The sequence below is a fragment of the Phaseolus vulgaris genome, chromosome 6 (assembly GCF_000499845.2).
Source record: "Phaseolus vulgaris cultivar G19833 chromosome 6, P. vulgaris v2.0, whole genome shotgun sequence".
Taxonomy (NCBI): Eukaryota; Viridiplantae; Streptophyta; class Magnoliopsida; order Fabales; family Fabaceae; genus Phaseolus; species Phaseolus vulgaris.
In genome coordinates this window covers 23,329,625-23,352,471 of record NC_023754.2, presented here as the reverse complement: position 1 = coordinate 23,352,471, position 22,847 = coordinate 23,329,625, and the positions used below count along the sequence as shown (strand labels likewise).

The 22,847-nt window shown below is 32.6% G+C and overlaps 4 protein-coding genes across 4 annotated transcripts; 2 read left to right on the top strand and 2 right to left on the bottom strand.

Moving 5' to 3' along the window:
* The first annotated feature begins 156 nt into the window (after positions 1-156).
* On the top strand, positions 157-2,243 carry LOC137832005 (berberine bridge enzyme-like 21). Its single transcript, XM_068639953.1, has one exon. It carries the CDS (start codon positions 467-469, stop codon positions 2,093-2,095), a length of 1,629 nt encoding a protein of 542 aa, XP_068496054.1. The 5' UTR covers positions 157-466; the 3' UTR covers positions 2,096-2,243.
* A 4,001-nt stretch (positions 2,244-6,244) lies between these two features.
* On the top strand, positions 6,245-10,437 carry LOC137833538 (berberine bridge enzyme-like 21). Its single transcript, XM_068641881.1, has 2 exons — positions 6,245-7,848; positions 10,404-10,437. Exons 1-2 carry the CDS (start codon positions 6,245-6,247, stop codon positions 10,435-10,437), a joined length of 1,638 nt encoding a protein of 545 aa, XP_068497982.1.
* Positions 8,379-10,200, bottom strand: LOC137832003 (berberine bridge enzyme-like 21). Its single transcript, XM_068639951.1, has one exon. The coding sequence runs from the start codon at positions 10,165-10,167 to the stop codon at positions 8,491-8,493; it is 1,677 nt and encodes a 558-aa protein (XP_068496052.1). The 5' UTR covers positions 10,168-10,200; the 3' UTR covers positions 8,379-8,490.
* Positions 10,438-13,320: 2,883 nt separating the features above from the next.
* On the bottom strand, positions 13,321-15,100 carry LOC137832004 (berberine bridge enzyme-like 21). The gene has a single exon (XM_068639952.1). It carries the CDS (start codon positions 15,067-15,069, stop codon positions 13,441-13,443), a length of 1,629 nt encoding a protein of 542 aa, XP_068496053.1. The 5' UTR covers positions 15,070-15,100; the 3' UTR covers positions 13,321-13,440.
* Between the last annotated feature and the right edge of the window lie 7,747 nt (positions 15,101-22,847).

Sequence of the window (22,847 nt, the reverse complement as noted above, 5' to 3'; positions counted from 1 at the left end):
AATATTATGAGGAAAATCACAAGAAGATTCTATCTCCAATTCAATTTCCTCAGTGAATGAAATATTCTCATGATTTTCAACGGATAACATGTTATGGATAGAATTTAAATGATTACCATATTACAAATTAAATGTTAAATGATTATCATATTACAAATTAAATGTTAAATAATTATCATATTACAAATTAAACTTTAAACCTAACTTAATAATTTAAACCTCAACCGGGTGATAATTTAAACCTACTTAAATGTGGGATTCCAACACTTTTTTCTTTTTTCTAGTATCTACCATTCAATCAAATACCCTTCCCATGAAAAGAAAAATCCTTTTATGACAATTCTCACGTTTTCTTAGGCGCAAAGGTGGACTAAGACCAACACGTCCCAAACACCTCTCTTGTGGTGTATATAAACACTGCACTCACCCTCTCCCAAGTCGCCAACTCAGACATTCACAACCGACAATGGCAAAGCTGTGTTTGGCTTATTTCTCTACCACTTTTCTTCTTCTAATTCTCTTCACTTTGTCGTCGGCACAAACCCCAGATTCCTCAATCTACGACACTTTCCTTCAGTGCCTCACACAGCACACAAATTCCTCAACCCAACTCTCCAATATTGTCTTCGCCCAAACCAACCCTTCCTTCCCCACCGTCCTCCAAAACTACATCCGAAACGCGCGTTTCAACACTTCCCAAACGCCAAAGCCGTTACTCATCGTCACTCCCCTCCAAGAATCGCACGTCCAGGGCGCTGTAATATGCGCCAAAAGCGTCAAAGTTCAACTCAAAATCAGGAGTGGAGGCCATGATTACGAGGGTATCTCCTACATCTCCGATGAACCCTTTATCATCCTAGACTTGTTCAACCTTCGCACAATCACGGTGGACATAAAGAACGAGGTTGCAGTGGTCCAAGCTGGTGCCACGCTGGGAGAGGTTTACTATAGGATCTGGGAGAAGAGTAAAGTTCATGGCTTCCCTGCAGGGGTGTGTCCTACTGTCGGTGTCGGCGGCCATTTCAGTGGAGGAGGGTACGGTAACATGTTGAGAAAATATGGATTATCTGTCGATAATGTGATTGACGCACAAATTGTTGACGTGAAAGGAAATATTCTCGATAGAAAATCCATGGGGGAGGATCTTTTCTGGGCTATTAGAGGAGGTGGAGGAGCCAGTTTTGGTGTCATATTGTCGTTTACTATAAAGCTAGTTCCGGTGCCTGAAACGGTTACCGTTTTCCGCGTTGAGAAGACTTTGGAAACAAATGTGACTGCAACCGACCTTGTGTTGCAGTGGCAGCAGGTGGCGCCAAATACTGACGACAGGCTTTTCTTGAGGCTCTTATTGCAGCCAGTGAGTTCCAGGGTTGTGAAGGGGACCAAAACCGTTAGAGCCTCGGTTGTGGCCCTGTTTCTGGGAGGGGCTGATGAGGTTGTGTCGATTTTGGAGAAGGAGTTTCCGCTTCTTGGATTGAAGAAGGAGAGTTGTACTGAGGTGAGTTGGATTGATTCTGTTCTGTGGTGGAACGATGATGAGAGTTTGATAAACGGTGACAAACCCGAGACCCTACTGGATCGGAATGTGAACTCTGCTAGTTTTCTGAAAAGAAAATCCGATTATGTTCAGAACGCCATTTCTAGAGACGGGTTGGTGTGGATATTTCAGAAGATGATTGAGTTGGGAAAAACAGGGTTTGTTTTCAACCCTTATGGAGGGAAAATGGGAGAGATTTCTCCTGATGCGACGGCGTTTCCTCACCGTAAGGGGAATCTCTTCAAGATTCAGTATTCTGTGAACTGGGACGATCCTTCAGCTGGTGCGGGACAGAATTTCACGAATCAGGCTAAGAGGCTGTACAGTTACATGACACCTTTCGTGTCTAAGAATCCCAGAAGGGCTTTTTTGAACTACAGAGACCTTGATATTGGAGTGAACAACTTCGGTAAGAATAGCTTTGAAGAAGGAGAGGTTTATGGAAGCAAGTACTTCAGTGAGAATTTTAAGAGGCTCGTGAACATCAAGACCAAAGTAGATCCTGATAACTTTTTCAGGAATGAACAGAGTGTTCCTGTACTTTTGAGCACGGCATAGGGAATCATACAGTGAAGACTATCCGTTAGATTTTAGTTTAGTTTAAATTTTTGTTCCTATAATTCTGTTTTAATGGTTGGCATGTAGGCCCGGGATACTTTTCCCATTATTGATACATCATTGAATTTCAAAGCTTTCATTTATTTTATTTCTTGTGTTCTTTCTTCTTTCTTTCCTCTCCCATCTGAATCAATGGTTGGAGATTCACAATGTTTAATCTTCAATTATGGGGTATGCAATATTTCTAACTTGCTAATATCAATCACATGGGTTGTGTTTGGGGCGTAGGATAATGGGTTAAATCCCACTATTACAAATATGATATGAAAGTAAAGAAGTTGGTATTGGTTGAATTTTCCCAACTAAATTTGCGTGACTGGTGGAACTCTTCCTTTTCATGCTCACCACATCTTCTGTCCTTCTTATTTTGTCTTTCTCCATTTTGTCTTTAAATTTCTCTTGACTTTGTCCCCTCTTTTTTAATGCGTGATGTTCCTAGTGGATTTTTAACTTCCTCCATTTTTCTATTTTTATAATAGAATATTCATAATGATATATATTAATATTTTGTTTGAACTAGAATATGAGTCTTCACAACTTCTACAACCAAGTGATGAATGGAATGGGTAATGAGTACTAAGATACAAGTCATACATATACCGCCAAGCCTCCCACAGCGTGAACCACAAACTGAAACTCTAAGAATCTATCAACTGGTGGCAAAAATAGACGATACAAAAATTGCCATTATGAGAGACGCGTTATACTTTATTATTTTTAAATTTTTCTATACGTGTTAGACAATTACATTCTGAATTCAGTATTTTCATAATCATTTAATCATTTCACAATTTTTTTTTTCTATACGTGTTAGACAATTACACCCTAGGACAATTTATAATACGTGTTTGTCAAATGAAGTAAGTCAAACTCAAATCTTGCAAGGACACAAACACAAGCTTTACATATTAGAACATGTTTATTTAATTTGGATGGTTAAATTTGACTGAACTCGTAACAAGATAATTAGAAATGTCTAAATGCATACTTCAATAATATATGGATTATAATAGACATACTTACTTAGATACTAATACGACATATACATAAATATTGACATACATATAATCTTTAAAATATAGGATATGAGAATACGAGTTTATGAGAATACGAGTTTATATATTATTCAATTATGAATTATATATATTGATAATAAAAATTTATATGTACAAGTATGTTTCAATTTTTATTGGAATAAAAAGAAGTTTTTCATGACTGATTCAAAAGAATTTGTTCTTTATTTTTATAATTATAATAAAAATTTATATAATAAATTTGAGTTTGTAGAAAATTAATGTATTTCTTTTTTTTAAAATTATTTTAGAACCTTGTTAGAATTTTTAGAAATTCAACAACTATTTTTTAATTTGAACATTTCACCGATATATGTCCTACGAGTGTCGGTGTTCGATACGTGTATTCAATACAAACATACCATTAAGAGACATGTCCGAACCTCATAGGTTGAATATGTTAAAAGTATACTACTTCAAAAATAAAAAAAGGTTTAGAGTTATAAAATTAGTGCTTAGAAAGATGAACCATAAAATTAAATTTTCATCTAAATATAACTTCTTTATATTATTATTATTATTCTTTTATAAATACAAGTTTTACTATAAAAAACATAATGTATATATATTGAGAGTTTTATCAATAATTAAGTTAAATTTTAAATATTAAGTATTTCATCCTCTCATAAATTTTAATAAAATATTTTTTTATTTTACAGAAACGTATATACATATCATATTTTTTAAAAGATTAAATTTTATATTATATTTATTAAAAAAATTAAAATAAATATGATTAAAAGTGCATAAAATAACCAATAAATGGAAGAATGAATTCAAATGGTAAATAAGAAAACCTGTATACATTTGAATTCATTCTCCTCCCTGTACTTAAAAAATTAACAAATGTTTCTACTAAAAAGTAATATTTTTTAGATGAGTACCTATCAAAATGGAACCTCTGAAATTTGTTGGTTGAGTTGTGAATTTTGTTGAGGAAATAATTGTTTTAATAAGATATATGATTTACGAAAGACACTGATGTTTTATGTAGTTAAAAAAGTAATAAAATTGTAAATTAATATATATATGAATATGATTTTAGTTTATACTCTTGTAGAAGTTATTATGAGTTATTTTAGAATTATTATGTTCAAAGACAATTTTGATAAAATAGTACATATTTTCTTACAAAATAGTTTTTTTTATTAGTAAATATTATTATATGTCTATGATAGAGTATTTGGATTACTCCAACTTATTTACAATATTTAGTGCAGAATTTTTCATATTTAGGTCTTAAGTTGTCACTCCCACATGTATTACCATACTTTCTCAACTAAATTCGTATTAGAGATATGGAAGAGATTACTAGACTCTGAAAAAGTAAAACAGATTTATTTGAGTATAATAATATAATAATACTTTTAAATTAAAAATAAAATAAACATGGTTAAAATATTGGGTTCATAGAGATATTTGTGTCCATATTCAGACCTCAATTTTAGGGTGTTAAGTAATCTTACTCATTGTCCACACTTCTCCCTTCTTCCTTCGCTTCACTGCATTTTCTCATTTTTTATTCAACTTCCATTTTGTTGCTAGTAGATCATGTTAACCTGCATAAAACCTAAACAACAAGCACACAAGTTCCATGTACCCCTCACTACCTACTGATGTTATAGATCCTCCTTCAGCCAACTACTGCACTTCTGTTCATTACTTACCAAAAATCTTGCATTATTATGTACAACACTTACCCACTCGCATTCAGCTACCACCGTTATAGTAGTTTAACAGTGTTCAGTCAATTAAGTACTTAAACTACACCTTTAGTTGCTCTATGTTGCCCCCACTTTCCATTCCTAGACATAAGGAGAGAATATTAGACAATTGATCATGAAAACTAAACATATAACAGACGCAGTCGCAGTTAGTAGAGTTCCTTACAGATAGTCTTCCGTAAGTTCTTATGCTCCCCTCCTCAATTCACATCTCTGTTACAGATTTTACTGCACTTCAAACGATGATATTGTATGCAGTGGTATCTTCTTATGACTAACACCTTCAGATTTATGATTCTTTTACCTATACTATTACTAGATTAGTGTTTTGCTCCATGAGTATCTCTGAAATAGATCCCAACAGATATCAATCTCCAATACATTCGTCTCAATATTCACTTCTTTTAAGCAAGATCCAAGCCTCTCCCTGTAATCAGTTATCCTATTTCATACATACTGTTACACTTCTTCTTTCCTCACTCAATGTTATAGCTGTTTTTCAGTTCCAATTTTCTGAATACCCTTCAAATTCTCCTTCTACTGTTGTTATTTTCCATTTTCTATTGTTCTGTTTTCTATAGATGTCGTGGTTTGCATAGGTGTGTGCCAATGACACTAAAGAGCCAATGACACTAAAGAGCCAATGACAATGACAATGGCGTAACCTTGTTTGGCTTATCTCTCTTTTGCTCTTCTTCTTCTAACTGTCCAACGAGGGTATCTCCTAGGTCTCCAAGGAACCCTTTATCATCCTCGACATGTTCAAGCTTAGAGAAGTCACCATCAACGTCAAAAATGAGGTTGCAGTGGTCCAAGGTGGAGTCGCATTGGACGAGGTTTATTATAGGATCTGGGAGAAGAGTAAAGTTCATGGCTTCCCTGAAGGAGTGTGTCCCACTGTTGGTGCCGGTGGCCATATAAGTGGAGCTCCCAATATTAACATGTAGTATATTTGAGACTGCTCTATATTAATGTTCGAGTTTCCTGTGTTGTTTTTAGTTTTGGTTAAACTTCAGCTGAGGAATATTTTAACTAGCTTGTTCTGTATGCGCCGGCTGAGAAAACGGCAAAGCTCAAAGAAGAATCTTCATCATAGTGTCCCTCCAGAAATGTATGGTCACTAAATTTTATCGTCAAAAATTATGAAACAGTGAAGCCAAAAAAACTTTCGATCATTTAAAACCTTGTTCTAATGCCTCCCAAATCCCAACTTTGTGTCTCTTTCGATACAACCATACTTGGCCTGTACTATTTCATTTCACCTACTCTTCAGAAACGTATGAACCACCACCATGGAAAAACCAAATCCTTTGGCCACCATTTCCATGGCTTCCATGCTTCCTTTTGTTATTGTTCTTCTGCTTTCACACACCTCTTGTGCTTCCCCAACAGACTCAGTGTATGGAGCTTTTGTTGATTGTCTAAGAAACAATATTCACTCTCCCAACATCTCTAACATAGTGTTTGCTCAAACCAACGCATCATATACTTCCATTCTCCGTGCATACATTCGTAACGCCCGGTTGAACACCACCTCTGCACCAAAACCCTTAATCATCGTCACACCATTGCAAGAATATCATGTCCAAACAGCAGTCATTTGTGCCAAAGGCATCGATATTCAACTTAAAATAAGAAGTGGTGGCCATGACTTTGAGGGTCTCTCATACATCTCTGATGAACCTTTCATCATGCTTGACATGTTCAACCTCCGCAACATTACAGTGGATGTGCAAAAAGGGGTTGCTGTGGTCCAAGCTGGTGCCACGCTTGGAGAAGTTTATTATAGGATATGGGAGGAGAGTGATGTTCATGGCTTTCCTGCAGGGGTATGTCCTACTGTTGGTGTTGGTGGTCATTTTAGTGGAGGAGGGTATGGCAATATGATGAGAAAATATGGCTTATCTATTGATCACATCATTGATGCTCAGATTGTTGATGTCAAAGGTAGGATTCTCAACAAGGAGACTATGGGAGAAGACCTATTCTGGGCCATAAGAGGAGGTGGAGGAGCAAGTTTTGGAGTCATATTATCATACACGATTAAGTTGGTTCCTGTGCCAGAAGTTGTTACTGTTTTTAGGGTTGAGAAAACTTTGGATCAAAATGCCACTGATCTTGTTGTCCAGTGGCAACAAGTTGCACCACACACGGATGAAAGGCTTTTCATGAGGCTGCAATTGCGGCCTGTGAATTCAAACGTTGGAGGGAGGCACAAAACTATCAGAGCTGAGGTTGTGACTTTGTTTCTAGGAGGAGCAGATGATCTTGTGTCACTTTTGGACAAGGAGTTTTCAATTTTGGGTCTAAACAAAGAGAATTGCATTGAAATGAGTTGGATTGAGTCTGCACTTTGGTGGGCTAGTTTTCGAAATGGTACCCACCCAAATGCTCTACTTAACAGAAAACTCAACTCAGCAAAGTTCCTCAAAAGAAAATCTGATTATGTGAAGACTCCAATTTCCAGAGATGGGTTAGAATGGATATGGAGAAGGATGATTGAGTTGGGAGAAACAAGTATTGTTTTCAACCCATATGGTGGAAGAATGAACGAGATTTCAACAAATGCTACAGCATTTCCTCACCGAGCAGGAAATCTGTTCAAAATTGAATATTCTGTTAATTGGGATGAACCGGGATATGCTGCAGACAAGAACTTTACAACACAGATTAGAAGGTTACACAGTTATATGACCCCCTTTGTGTCCAAAAATCCAAGGAGAGCTTTTCTGAATTACAGGGACCTTGACATTGGTATCAATCATCATGATAACAATAGCTACCACGAAGGAGAGGTTTATGGTATTAAGTATTTCCATAACAACTTCTATACATTGGTGAAGATTAAAACTGAGGTTGACCCCGAAAACTATTTCAGAAATGAACAAAGTATCCCCCTAAAATTATGATGCAGAGAACCAGACGGTGAAACGGATGGATGAATTTGATGGACACGCTTAGTTATGTATGTGAGTAAATAACAATATGCATTCACCTTATAGTTTTCGAGATGTTTGTATCATCAAGTTAAGAAAATCACCCTCCAAGCAAAATGTTATGAAAAAGAAATAATTTTTACTTTTCAATTAAAATAGAAATATATTTCAATGTGTTATGTAATTGTTTTTTTTTCTCCTACCATCTTCCATCTTACAGAAATGCTAATATTAATATTTTTCCTATTCAAAACATCATCTCCTTCCTTCGTTATAAGTTTCACTCCCATCTATTTTCTATCTACCTTCTATTCCTCTATTTTTTTGCTCTCTTAATTTTGCCTTTGCGTATAATATTGGAAAATGGGATAGCAAGGGCGAGTCTCCATCACCAATCTTTATAATTAAGACATGCGAAAATGAAAATGAAATTTCACGCTATATTAAGATTTTATACAATATGATCGGTGAATGCAAAAAAACACTCAGATATTAAGAATTAAAGAATTAAAAAATATACAATTTATCCTTAAAATATATATACAAGAGAAGGACTTATTATTGTTCTAATTGATAAAATGTGGCGAGGAGTGCATGATTCCCTATGCTTTGGCACTAAGCACAGGGATGCTCTGTTCATTCCTGAAAAAGTTTTCAGGATCAACGGCGGTCTTAACCTTGACGAGCCTCTCAAAATTAGTTTTGAAGTATCTGATTCCGTAGACCTCTCCTTCCTTGTAGCTATTTGCACCAAAGGTGTTGACCCCATTATCAACGTCCCTGTAGCAGAAAAAGGCACTTCTGGGATTCTTTGACACATAAGGTGTCATCAGATTGTAGAGCCTGTTAGCCTTGTTCGTGTAAGTCTCATCCTTTCCAGCTTCATTCCAGCTCACAGAGTACTGAACCTTGAACAGGTTCCCCTTACGGTGAGGAAACGGCGTCGCATCAGGAGCAACCTCATCCATTTTTCCTCCATAAGGGTTAAAAGTAAGCCCCGTGTCTCCAATCTCAATTATTCTCTTGAATATCATTTCCCACCCGTCTTTTGAAATAGGCTTCTGAATATAATCAGATTTTCTTTTCAGGAACTTAGCACTGTTCGGTTTCCGCTCCATCAGGATCTCAGGTTTCTCACCATTTTCTAAACTCTTGATATCGCTCCACCAAAGAACAGATTCTATCCAACTCACCTCAGTGCAATTCTCCTTTTTCAACCCTAGAAGTGGAAACTCCTTCGCCATAAGCGACACAAGCTCATCAGCCCCTCCCACAAACATTGCCATAATCGAGGCTTTTACGCTGTTCCCTCCTGGCTGCAATAGTAACCTCAAGAACAGCCTCTTATCAGTCACTGGTGCAACCTTCTGCCACTCCACCACAAAGTCACTCATCTTCTCATCCATACCCCTCTCAGTGCTAAAAACTGTAACCTTTGCAGGCACGGGAAGAAGCTTAAGGGTAAACGAAACTACCACTCCAAAACTCGCTCCTCCACCTCCTCTAATAGCCCAAAAGAGATCTTCTCCCATGGATTTTTTATCAAGAAGATTTCCTTTCGCGTCAACAATTTTCGCGTCAATCACATTGTCGACTGTCAAACCAAAATTTCTCAACATGTTACCGTACCCTCCTCCGCTGATATGTCCACCGAGGCCAACAGTTGGACACACTGCTGCGGAGAAGCCATGAAGTTTACTCTTCTCCGAGATCTTATAATAAAGTTCTCCCGTGGTGACTCCAGGTTGGACCACTGCAGTCTGTGCTTTTACGTCGATGGTGATCGCGTTAAGCTTGGACATGTCGAGGATCATAAAGGGCTCCTTGGAGACGTAGGAGAGACCGTCGTAATCATGGCCACCGCTTCGGATTCTCATTTGAAGTTTTGCGGCTTTGGCGCAGATTACAGCGCCCTGCACGTGCGATTCTTGGAGGGGAGTGACGAGGAGTAACGGCTTTGGCGTCTGGGGGGTCGTGAAACGCTTGTTTCGAGCGAAGTCTTGGAGGGCGGTGGTGAAGGAGGGGTTGCTTTGGGCGAAAACTATCTTGGCGAGTTCCTCCGAAGTGGTTTTTGTGTTATTTGTGAGGCATTTAAGGAAAGTATCGTGGATTGCAGGATCTGGTGCTTCTGCCACCGACAAAGTGATGACAGTTAGAAGAAGAAAACAAGAAGAAAGAAAAGCCAAACTAGGTTTCGCCATTGTCATTGTGATTGGCGTCTTTAGAGTCACGGACACACACCTATGCAAACCAAGATATCTATAGAAACAAAGAACCATAGAAAATGGAGAATAACAAAAATAGAAGGAGAATTTATCTCTATTAGCCTCACAGTTAGAACCAAAGGTTTTATTATGCTTATCTCATCCTTAACTAATTCTATACCCTTCTCTTCAAGGCAAATTATAGAAACTTTAAAGGGAACCTCATTCATATAAGCCATCAAATCTTAAGTAAACTATAATTGACCATTTCTTCACTTTTTCTTTCTCAGGTTTTATTATGCTTATACTCGGACCATGAAAAATGCTAAGTTAACAAACAAATAAGTTGCTTTTATAGTATATAGTTTTTAATTTTTTGATATATTATGCACAATAATTTTAATTTTTTTAGCAAAGAAAATAAACAAATTGAGAGTAGGATATTCCAACCTGTTTAAAAAAAGAATAAAGTTTCTTTGTATTCCATTAAAAAAAACAGGTCACACTAGCAATGACCACTGCCTCTTGGCAAAATACATTTAAACTATATACATAATAGATGCCAATTCATGCACCCCTACGTACTAAACAAACAAAATGTACGTACAATAACTTCATATTATTATTGTTAAACAATCATTAAATTTCTGATTTAACTTTGTTTATCTTTGTGAGATGACTAAGAGGTGTGGAAAATAATATGTTTTTTGGAGTTGTGTGGATTGCATACCATTGTACATATGTAGTTTTTTATGGTATTTATGTAGGGCAATTAAAATGTTATGTGAAAATAATTGTTATGCTTCTTAGTCTAGGAAGGGGAATGTTTTGCTTTTGGTGTAGGTATTGGAAAAAGAAAGTACTTTCATGTTTTTAGGAGCTGAGAGCATTTGTAGAAGGGATGAGAGCATTTGTAGAAGGGATGTGATGCATAAGTACTATTTGATGTTAAGTTTCACAGGATGGTAAGATTAGTATTTGTTTGTTGTGTGGTAAGGAAGGTGGGTGGTGCTGCATATTAAATCCTTGAGTTTGCACTCACCATACCACATTAAGTTTTTATGTTCTATTTAAAATTAGGAGGGAAATGTTTTTTTATAAGGACTGAAGTGTTTGTTTTTTTATTTTATTTATTTTTTGTAAAAAAATCATTAAATTTAAAAAAAAACTTTTTATCCTTGAGATTTTTTTTAAAGTAATTTGAAAATAAATGTATTTACATATAATTTCTATCTCTTATATAACATAATAAATTCTATGTACGTTTATAATTTTATATATGAAACATAAAAATAATTATTTTTAATATTAAGGATAGAGAAAAAAAGTAATGTTATTATTTTTACATTATATGAAATAGATTCACTGTTCCTCTGGACATTTATGCTCTTACAGAAGTAAGAGGGAATTGAAGAAATAAGAAAAGAAAGATGCATAGTAGTCCACACAATTTTTGTTACAGTAATGGGTGACAAGAACTAAGTGTGAAATAATCTACAAGGAGGAATTCTAAGGAAACTTCAAGGTACCTGTTGAGTTAATAAAAATGAAGAAGAATGAGATATTTAAAAACTATAAGAAAGTAAAAAAATGAAAGTATGTAGTAAAAATGTTATTGACAAAAAAAATTCTAGAAAATTTTAATTTTTGTTCACGTATAATACTATTGTGACTTGAAAAAACAAAGTATATGTACTTATGTACTAATACGTTATCTCGAAGCATATGATGAACAGAGATTTAGCAAGCAAGTTGAAGACTGTATATATCGAGAATGTCTTTCAATAAAAGTTTCATTGCGGTCTCAAAATAAAAGATAATGAAAAAAAAAAAATTAAAAACAAAGAATTGTAGAAGTTTTTTTAAATGACCAATAAGATAAAATATGTTCCGTGCACCATTTGTAAAAATAAAATAACTTAGAAAAATATGGTTGGCATTGTGAAAAAATCATGATGTCCCTATTGTAAAAATTAGGACACATGGAGTAGAATATAACAACAAAAATAAACATCAAGCATATTTTCTTGAAGAACATGATGGTGCCAGATTTAAACATCATATCTATTCTCAACTATTATTCATTCATTTAACTTTCATTTTACCATATTTTTCTACATTTCCACTTCCCAAAAGACGGTTGTGCAAAGTGATATTCTCACATAATTAATGCCCTTTTTTACTTTTTTTATTTAAATTATTTTAAAATTTAAAAACTATTTTTTAAGAATATTAAGATGTAATCAAATATGTTGTTAAATATATTTCTTTTGCTCCAATAGGTGTTTTCTCTTATATATAAATTTTATATATTCATTATTTATTAGATGAGTTATCTGATGTATAACCCCATCCGGCACTTATTTACTCAACCTGCCTCACTTATCAATGAGTTTTAAAAAAAATTGAGTTAATACCGGAAGAATGAGCTGGTTAACTTAATTTTTTTACAAAAAATAGTTTTTTAGTTTTTTTTCAATATACTTTTGCTATTAAGAAAACTATAACCAATTTTCTAACACATAGCATTTTAGTTTTTTTAGAAAATTATGTGTTGGTGAATTAAACAGGCTAGTTCATTTAACTTAAAACATTGTAGTTTTTTCATCGATATACTTTTTCTAACACGAAAACTAAAATCTAGTTACTGTGACAAGATATATGTAATGTTTTGGACTTTTTTAAGAGGTTATGTCCTAAAATGTTTTACATTTATTTATTATTTTTATTGCACTAAATTTCTAAAAGATAATACATATGTGAAAATCTTCACATATTAGAATACTTAGAAGAGAAAAAATATTAATTAGAAAACTGCACAGTAATCAGTGTATATATGTAAAAATTGATCAATCTCCGCACACTTGAAGATTATATTTTAGTAAAATATTATTTATCTTTTCACTTATATAATGGATGGTTGTCAACATATCATGGTTCCATCCAGAATGGCAAAGGATAATTTGTGGCCCCAATGTCTTCCTGACCCGAATGGACATCTTCCATGAAGCTGAAGCAAAATCATTGTTGGCAGTAGTATCTTGGGCTGCCCAATTACATCTTCATATATATGTTTTGAATTTGACTGCAAACAGGTTTCAGATGGCATAATTTCAAATATATGTCTTTTAACTCTGAATTTGGAGGCTATCTGTGTGTGTAATTAACAACTCTTAACCGTGAGTTTGGTTGGTACACAACTCATTCCTTGGGAAGACGACCAACAAATGATTCAGAACATTCATGTTTATATTCATGTCATTATTTTGAATGTATGTTGTCCAAATAAAAATACATAACACACTAAAGAAATGCCCTAAGTAAGCAATATTCTTCACAGTGTGATTCCTATGCTTTACTCGGACGCACTGGAATACTCTGTTCATTCCTGAAAAAGTTCTGGGGATCCACCTTAGTCTTAACATTCACAAGCCTATCAAAATTGCCATTGAAGTACTTGCTCCCATAAACCTGCCCTTCTGCAAAGCTATTCTTGCCAAAGTCGTTGACCCCTATATCAAGGTCCCTATAATTCAAATAAGCACTTCTGGGATTCTTAGACACAAAAGGGGTCATGTAACTGTAAAGCATCTTAGCCTCATTCAAGAAATTCAAAGTCGCACCAGGTGAAGGATCCTTCCAGGTCACAGAATACTGCATCTTGAAGAGGTTCCCCTTACGGTGAGGAAACGGTGTCGCATCAGAAGGAATCTCACCCATCTTCCCTCCATAAGGGTTGAAAACAAGTCCTATCTTCCCCACCTCGATCATCTTCTTAAATATCAACGTCAGCCCTTGTTTTGAAATGGCGTTCTGAACATAATCGGATTTTCTTTTCAGAAAACTAGCAGAGTTCACATTCCGATTCAGTAGGGTTTCAGGTTTGCCCCCGTTTTTCAAACTCTCATCATCGTCCCACCACAGAACAGAATCAATCCAACTAACCTCACTACAATCCTCCTTCTTCAATCCAAGAAGTGGAAACTCCTTCCCCAAAATCGACACAACCTCATCTGCCCCTCCAAGGAACAAAGCCACAACCGTGGCTCTAACTGTCCGTCCTCCCTTCACCACATCGGAACTCACTGGCTGCAATAAGAGCCTCATGAAAAGCCTTTCATCAGTGGTTGGCGCCACCTGCTGCCACTGCACCACAAGGTCTGTGGCAGTCACATTCGTTTCCAAAGTCTTCTCAACGCGGAAAATGGTAACAGCTGCAGGCACGGGAACTAGCTTAATCGTAAACGACACTATCACACCAAAACTCCCTCCTCCACCTCCTCTAATAGCCCAAAACAGATCCTCCCCCATGGATTTTCTGTTGAGAAGATTTCCTTTAACGTCAACAATTTGAGCGTCAATAACATTGTCAACAGATAAGCCATATTTTCTCAACATGTTACCGTACCCTCCTCCACTGATATGGCCACCAATACCAACAGTGGGACACACCCCTGCAGGGAAGCCAAGGACTTTACTCTTCTCCCAGATCCTATAATAAAGCTCTCCCAACGTGGCACCAGCTTGGACCACAGCAACCTGGTTTGTTGTGTCCACTGTGATTGCACGAAGATTGAACATGTCGACAACGATAAAGGGTTCCACGGAGACGTAGGAGAGACCCTCGAAATCATGGCCTCCACTCCTGATTTTGATTTGAACGTTTGCGGCTTTGGCACATATTACAGCGCCCTGGACGTGAAATTCTTGGAGGGGAGTGACAATGAGTAACGGCTTTTGTGTTTGGGAAGTGTTGTAACGAGCGTTTCGGATGTAGTTTTGGAGGACGGTGGGGAAGGAAGGGTTGATTTGGGCGAAGACAATGTTGGAGAGTGGAGTTGAGGATTTTGTTTGTTGTGTGAGGCAGCGAAGGAAAGAGTCATAGAGTGAGGAACTTGACGATGGTGCTGCCAAGGAACTGGAGAGTGTTAAGAGAAAAAAAACAGCACAGACACAAACCAAACATGTTTTACCCATTGTTAGGGCTTGTGACTTGGTGACAATGGAGGCTCATTAGAGTTTAATTTATAAGTGAAAAATTATCTTTTTCACACTTAAACAATTACTTTTTAAATATAATATGTTAATTAAAAAAAGCAAAGAAAATGAGAGGGACTGTTAAAATACTAAAAGTCCTCTACTTGAAAAAGATGAGAAAATTAAAAATTAAATACTATGTAATAATAAAAGAAAATAATAAATTCTGGTCAATGTCTTATAAGGTAAAAGATTCTGAACCATCTTAACTACAAATTTAAGATTTTTTATGGAAGTTAACATTGAAAATATAAAAAAAAGTTATAGCTTTTATTCCTTCCTTTAAACAGAGATTTTTGCACAGTTTTTTTCATTTTTTTCATAATCTTTTTAACCAGTAGAAATATCTTAAGTGAGTAATTTATTCTGCTATTATATTTAGGATTTATTTAGGAAGTAACCAGCATATTTTTGGTGCGATACACAAATTAATTTATAAATAATTTTTATATTCTTCTTCGATTTCTTAATATGATACATAATTTTAAAAAATTATAGACTTTTACATTAGACTTTTTATATACTAAGCATATTATCTCTCTTATATACAATTTTTTATCATTTTATTTTTGGAACTAATAATTAATTATAATAAAAAAAATACTTCTAAAATAAATAAAATATACTTCCAATAAATTTATAAAAAGGTATGTTTATTTTTATAATTATTTATTAAATTTAATTTCATATATTAAGATCCATAAATTTATGATAAATTAAAATATTATAATATAAATTTATAATTCATTTTAATAAATATAAATAATACATGATAACGATAAAAATAAAAGATTAGATACTCATTATAATATTATACTATAAATTTAATAATTTCATTTAATATAACACATATAATAATGATAAAAAAAACACAAATATTAATTTTATACAAAAATATATATTATTTTGTAACTTCCTTTGTTTTAATTAGACAGTTTATCTGTCTAATAAACAAAAATAATTTATTTAATAAAATAAATAGTTAAATAATTTTTTTAATTCAAAATAAATAAATAAACATTTCTTTTAAAAAGTAACAGCTACATAATTTTTATAATACTATTTTTATAAAATTATATATGTATATATATTAAATTATTATTTTTAAATTAATTGTTCATAAAAATAATAAAATAATATATATTTAATGTAATGAATACACAATATGCAAACGGATGTCTTTCCCCTAATATTAATAAAAGAATTTAGAAAATCATTAATAGTAAAGTAAAATTTAGTATATTAGTAATATTGTTTTAAAATTAATGAAAAATAAATTATTTTTATTGGTTTGTATGATCATATTAAAAGTGATTTATATCAAGAACCGGATATCTTCCATCGATGTGTACAATTTATACTTTTATTTGATCCTTAACGATATTTTAGAATGTGTGTGTAATTATCATTATTTTTTTTTAAATATGAAATTTTAAGAAAAATAAAGGTACAAAATATTTCTTTTTCACTAGTAATAAAGAATATACTTATAATATTAAGAACTTATTTAAGATTATTCAAAATATACTTTTATTTAAAATGCATTTAATGCATAAATTTTTAATAATATTATATTTATTAAATTTATTATAATATTATGTGTATTAAAATATTAATAAAACAATAATCATTGCTAGAAAATCATTAAATAAAAATTAATTTTAGATACAAATAAATAGTTAGTTGTTATATTGACTGAATTAAATATTGTACTGTCCCGGATTTGATAGGACACATATCGATCAATGTCCAAGTCGGATGTATTCCATTTAGGCTTAAATCGTGAGAAAATTGAGTCGGTTGTCCTCCTCCATTTTGGCAGTTCGAGGTCCAGACCGAACAGGTCGACCTCCTCCATTCCCGTACTTGCTAGAAATTTGGTCAAGCTGCTTGGCCCATCCGGTAATTCATGGAACCGACCGAGTTGACCCCAGAATGCAGCAGTTTGAGCCCAGTAACCCATATCATTAATTCAACACCGATGGTATCAGGAGAAGATCCTCACATCAAAACCTAATTAACGTAACTTTCACATATAATAAATGCTATAATTACATGCATAATATCCCCGATTATATCACATAAATGTTCTAATTATATGGTAGAATACTTCAATTTATATACATGATGTTCATATTTTATACAAAGTTACCATAATATAACACATTAATGCTTGAAGGAACCATAGTCAAATATTCAAGGCCAAGAAGACTTATAAATAGACAATCACACACAGGGAGTATCTGAACTTGCATGCACTATATACACAATATTTTGTGCTCTTAGTGACTTGAGCGTCACAATGTAATTGCAGGAGGAGCCTCCCTCGTTCTTTGAAGGTTGGTTCGCTAGAGCTTGAAGAGAGACCAACATGAGCTAATCCAGATTCCGACTTAGAGCTTGAAAGGAGACTAACAAGAGCTCATATAGAATCCGACTAACCTCGAATCGACGATAATAGAGACTTAAAAAAATTATTAATATCTAAATTATTTTCTATTATTGATAAATTTTTTCTAAATTGATATCTAATTATTTTGAATTTAAAAGTTGGTAGTTAATATTGATAACTAATTATATATTAATTTAAAAATTATTTATCAATAATAGAAACTAATTTATATACTAATATTTTTTTTAATCTATCTAATTTAGTCAATATAACAACTAATTCTTTTTTATCTCTAAAATTAATTTTTATTTAATGATTTTCTTATAGTAAACTTTTATGATAATAAAATATGTTAAAAGTTTAAACTATATTTGAATTTTATTATAATATTAAAGTAAAATGTAAAATTGTACTACATTTTATTAAAAATTCTATTCGTAGTCGTTATAGTAATTTAATTTTAAAACTATTTTAATTTGTAAGTGAGAATTTAATGTTATAAATATTCCAATAGGATCAATGTGTGAAATTAATATATTATTTATGAACTTCAATAAAATTAATATGTATAAGGAGTTCTCTAGAAGCAAAAATTAATGTAATAAAGTTAATTACAATAAAATTAAATGAAAAGAGAGTTCTTTAAAAGCAAAAATTAATAGAATCAAGGCAATTAATTGTATAAAATTAATATTTAAAAATATTTCTTCAAAATAAAAAATTCATACAATTAATTCCATTAATTAATATTGAATTGGTATATTAGATTAAGAAATATGTGTTGATATTATCCTCGATTCAAGTTTTAATGATATTTTTTATGTTTGATAGTTGTTTGTGATTTTGAAAATTTGAATTTATAATAGTTGAGAATAACCAATAAAATATTTTAGATACGTGCATCATCACCTCACTAAACTATTAAAAATAGAATATGAGTTAGATTAAAATATAATCTGAATTTTTAAAAAATTGATTGCATATTAAGTAATAAAATATTTATTTATGTATCAAATTTCATTTTATTTTTAATTTAAATGAACTTTTATTCTATACTATCATCTCTCTAGACTTAGATAAGTCTATGGAATCATTTTAATTTGACAACATAATGGCATTACTACTTTCTAAATTGGTAACTAATTAGCTATCAACTTTATAATATAAATAAATTAATAATTAAAATTTTGATAGTTAATTAGATACCAATTTAAAAATTAATTTATAATTTTTTATTAGTTATAAAACTAATTTAGATGATAGTAATTTTTTAATTCATAAAATAATATTTAATTTAGTTAATATAATAATTAATTATTATTTTTTCTCTAAAATTAATTTCTAATTTAATCATCATACTAATTTAGTTAATAAAGTATATAATTTATTTAGTATAGTAATTTTATAATTTTGTAATAATGATAACTGTTCAAATATCACTTACATAAAGAATTAATTATTATTTAAAATAATTGATTAATTTGTTGATAAATGATTCACAATTGGTATCATTAATGATGATTCAAATAAATGAATTATAAACTGAGTAAGATTTCAAGAAAAAAAAATGATATAATTTGAAATAATAATTACTTAATTTGACAATTCAAAGAGTTAATAAGTGTAATTTTAACTATATATGACAAATTTTAATGATCAAATCTTTTAAGGTATAATTACCTGGTTCGTCCCTATATTTATGGTAAATATTCAATTTAGTACAATGATTTTTAAAATAATCAATTTGATCCCTATGTTTTTTTAAAATGTATCAGAATTAGTCATTTTCATTAAGTCGCACCTTATGACATCAAGTGCTTCTAATGTGGCACAGAGAAGTGAGATTGAAAGATGTGAGGTGTTAAGTGGTGACATCCCCTAAAGCCGTAACCTCCGCATTGTCAGCGACATCTCCTCCCACGGTTGTGGCTCCTACTCCAGCGACCAAGCCTCCGACATCGTCTACTCCGACTGTGACATCAATGAGCTTCCCACCGGCTCCAATTCCGATGAACTCTCTCCTTGCGCCTGTGCCTACAGTTGCTTTGTGGTGGGGTGAGGATGTACATATTAAGACTCAAAGAAATTTTGGATGCAATTTTGCAAGTTGTCTTAGTTATAGCTTGTTGTGATTCCAATTTGAAGAATCATATTTTAAGTGCATTTTGATTTTGGTTAAAGATTCCAATTTGAGGTGTTATATTGAAGTGTCTCTTAAGTACATTGCTCCTTCAGAAAGACTATAAATGACTCATTTATAAACCCTAAACCCTAAACCAACAACACATCGACAATGGTGAGTCCAGCAAAAAAAAATAATAATGTCAATGTTGATGTAGTTGAGTGGAAGCTGATGGAAAAACGCACGCGAAAGCAACACACAATCGCAAATCAACTGCAGAAAATAAACAACACATGATTTAACGTGGTTCGGTCGCTGTCAATCTGCAACCTACGTCCACATAGACAACTAATTAGGTTTTCATTTTGTGTTGGATATCATATATCAATTATCCATAAAAATAATCTATGTATAAGTTTATAGTCTTTACCTTGCAAGCCAATTTTATAAAATTAAGTTAGAGATATATAAACCCACTTTTTAATAGGATTAATAGAAAAAAGTAAGGACAAAACACATAGTCCATTTATCATAATTGATTTAAAATTAAAAAGTATAATAAAAAATAAAATTAAAAATTAATGATTTTAATTAAAACTACTACTTAATTCGCATGGTTTATTATGCCTTTCCATATCATATTAACATATAAACAAAATATATCCTTTTCAGAATTCTCTATATTATGAAGTTTTTAATAAAATTAATTTACATTGGTTTTAAAATAATTCAAAGGTTATAAGAATTATAAAATTCTGATTTAGGAAATAGGTTTTAAATAAGAAAAAAATTATTTTATTCACTATAAAATAATATAACTAAATTAATTTAAATAGGTTAAATAAAATTAGTCTATCTACAATACCTTTAGCTTCAACACTTATTAGTTACCTACCATTTAATTTCATATATTACTTAAAAGTTAAATATATTTTTCGTCTATATATTATAATACGAAATTGATTTTTGTTTTTAGTTTAAACTTTAGACTATCCAGATAATTGTAGTTTAAAGATGATTAAAATGTATAATTATACAAATAAAATGATTGTTAATTTTTTTAAAAATTTATTATTATTTTAATTAAAGACTGATGTTCATTGTAACTATATTCAATGTATTGATGAAGTGAAACTTTAAATTGAACCAATTTCACATAATAAAATTTATTTTAATCATTTTTATACTACAAGTATTTGAATGGTCTAAAATTTAAACTAAAAACAAAATTCAATTTTATGTTAAAGTTAAATGGACGAAAAACATGTTGAACTTTTATTTTCCTACTAAAAAGATAATTTCATCCGTAGTTATTATTGTGGCTAGAAGGGTTTACGTACACGATAATAAACGAATACGAGATTTCTTAGTGAATAGATCGTTTTTACACTTGTGTGAACACTAAGTACTTAATCCATATAGTATTTAGCCAATTTTTGCTATTTTAAGCTACAAAATACTTCTTGCGTTAAATTGAATGAATAAATAAACCACAAGTTAGAAATCTTGCTGACCTGAATAGTCAAACTAAACAAGCAATTATAAAAACAAAAGAACTTGAAATAAAAAAGATTTGAAAACCAATGGCAGAGTTTAACATAGCATTAACAGTGAATCAGGACACAGGCTACCCAAATAGAAACATGTTACTCAGAAACATCTATAGAGAAATAAACAACATAAGAGCAAAAACAGTAAACTAATTACCAAGATTGCTTACACTGAGTGAGTGTGTGTGTGTATGATATAATAGTAAACATTGCCAAAGGATCATTGGTTGCCCTTCAAGTTGAAGGCTTGTGGCCTAACTAGTAGAACTAATTAACATGAAGAGCATCCTTGTTCTTTTTGTTTCCTAGATGGCATCCAAGTTGATGGTTGCAAATTCTGTGGCATGATCTGAAGTTGGAATTCATATTGAACTGGAGTGGAAGAGAAGAGGTAGTGGCACAATGGTAGGTTGGTGATGAGAGCAAAAAAAGTGGTGAAGTGAGGTAAAGATGTTAGTGGGTTTTGTAGGTGATAGGGAAAGTGGAGGAAAGGATCTTCCTCGCATATTCTTTATTCACTCAGCTTTGTGTTTGCTTTTCTGTCATTTACTCTTTTATAAATCTTTTTCTAACATAACCTCACATCTGCATTTTGGGAATCTACTCTAAAATTCTCCCTACCAACATTTATGCGTTAAGGATGTCACTAGTTAGCTATCTCTTAAAACTATTCCTAATTAATAAACAAAATTTCATAAATATCAATTCTGTTCTCTATCATGTATAAAATCTCATCTAATAAGCATCTTTATTTCTTGCATCCCTATAATTACTGTCACATACTAAGGGAAAACGACTAAAATACCCTTTCTTGTGCACCATGCCACTTCTACCATTGTATCCGCCACCTACACTTTCATTTTAAATCGTGCGTTGCACTCTTGGAGAGGAAAGAAGAATAAGAGAGAGAGTTGATCTAGAAAATTCAATTTGGAAATTATCATTTACTTTCTTATACCAGTATGGTCGACATCTTGACGTGTCTCAGCCTCTCTATCCAAGATGATCAAGACACATGCTAACGTGTCTCTCTCCCCGGCTGACCGACCGACACACCACGCATGGTCAGACCGACTGACACGTATAAACATTAATGCTCAAACCAAGGTTAGTGAAGCTAAGCCATCATTAAGGATTAGGTAATGCAACCCTAAGTGTGATCCATTCCACTAATCAGGCCCAATGAGGTAAGCTCATTAAAATAATATAAATAGCACACATTTCAAGGAGAAAGATATGTCATTTATTACTGTGCACCTACCCGAATACCGATCACCCGTTTTACTGACTTGAGCGTCGGAGTGCCTTCCGCATGTACCCCATCCGGTGTTCATCCGAGACTGAGAGCCGAAGGAGAAGCACGAAGACGAGAAGGATCTCAAGCACCTAACAACCTGTCCGACCGAAAGAAGAAGACGAAGACTTCAATAGTTCTTTAGGTCCCATCTCCCTAGTAGGAACAGTTCTGAAATGTTTGTCTCCACAAATTTTGTTCTTCAAAGTTTGTTCATGAACTTATTTTATGTGTTTTGAAAAACTTGTTCTAAGAAGTTTATTTTGAAAATTCTATTCAGAAAGCTTATTCAAAAATACATTTCACGTGTTATGAAAAGTTTATTTCAAAACTTGTTATAAAAATTCCAAAAAAATTTGT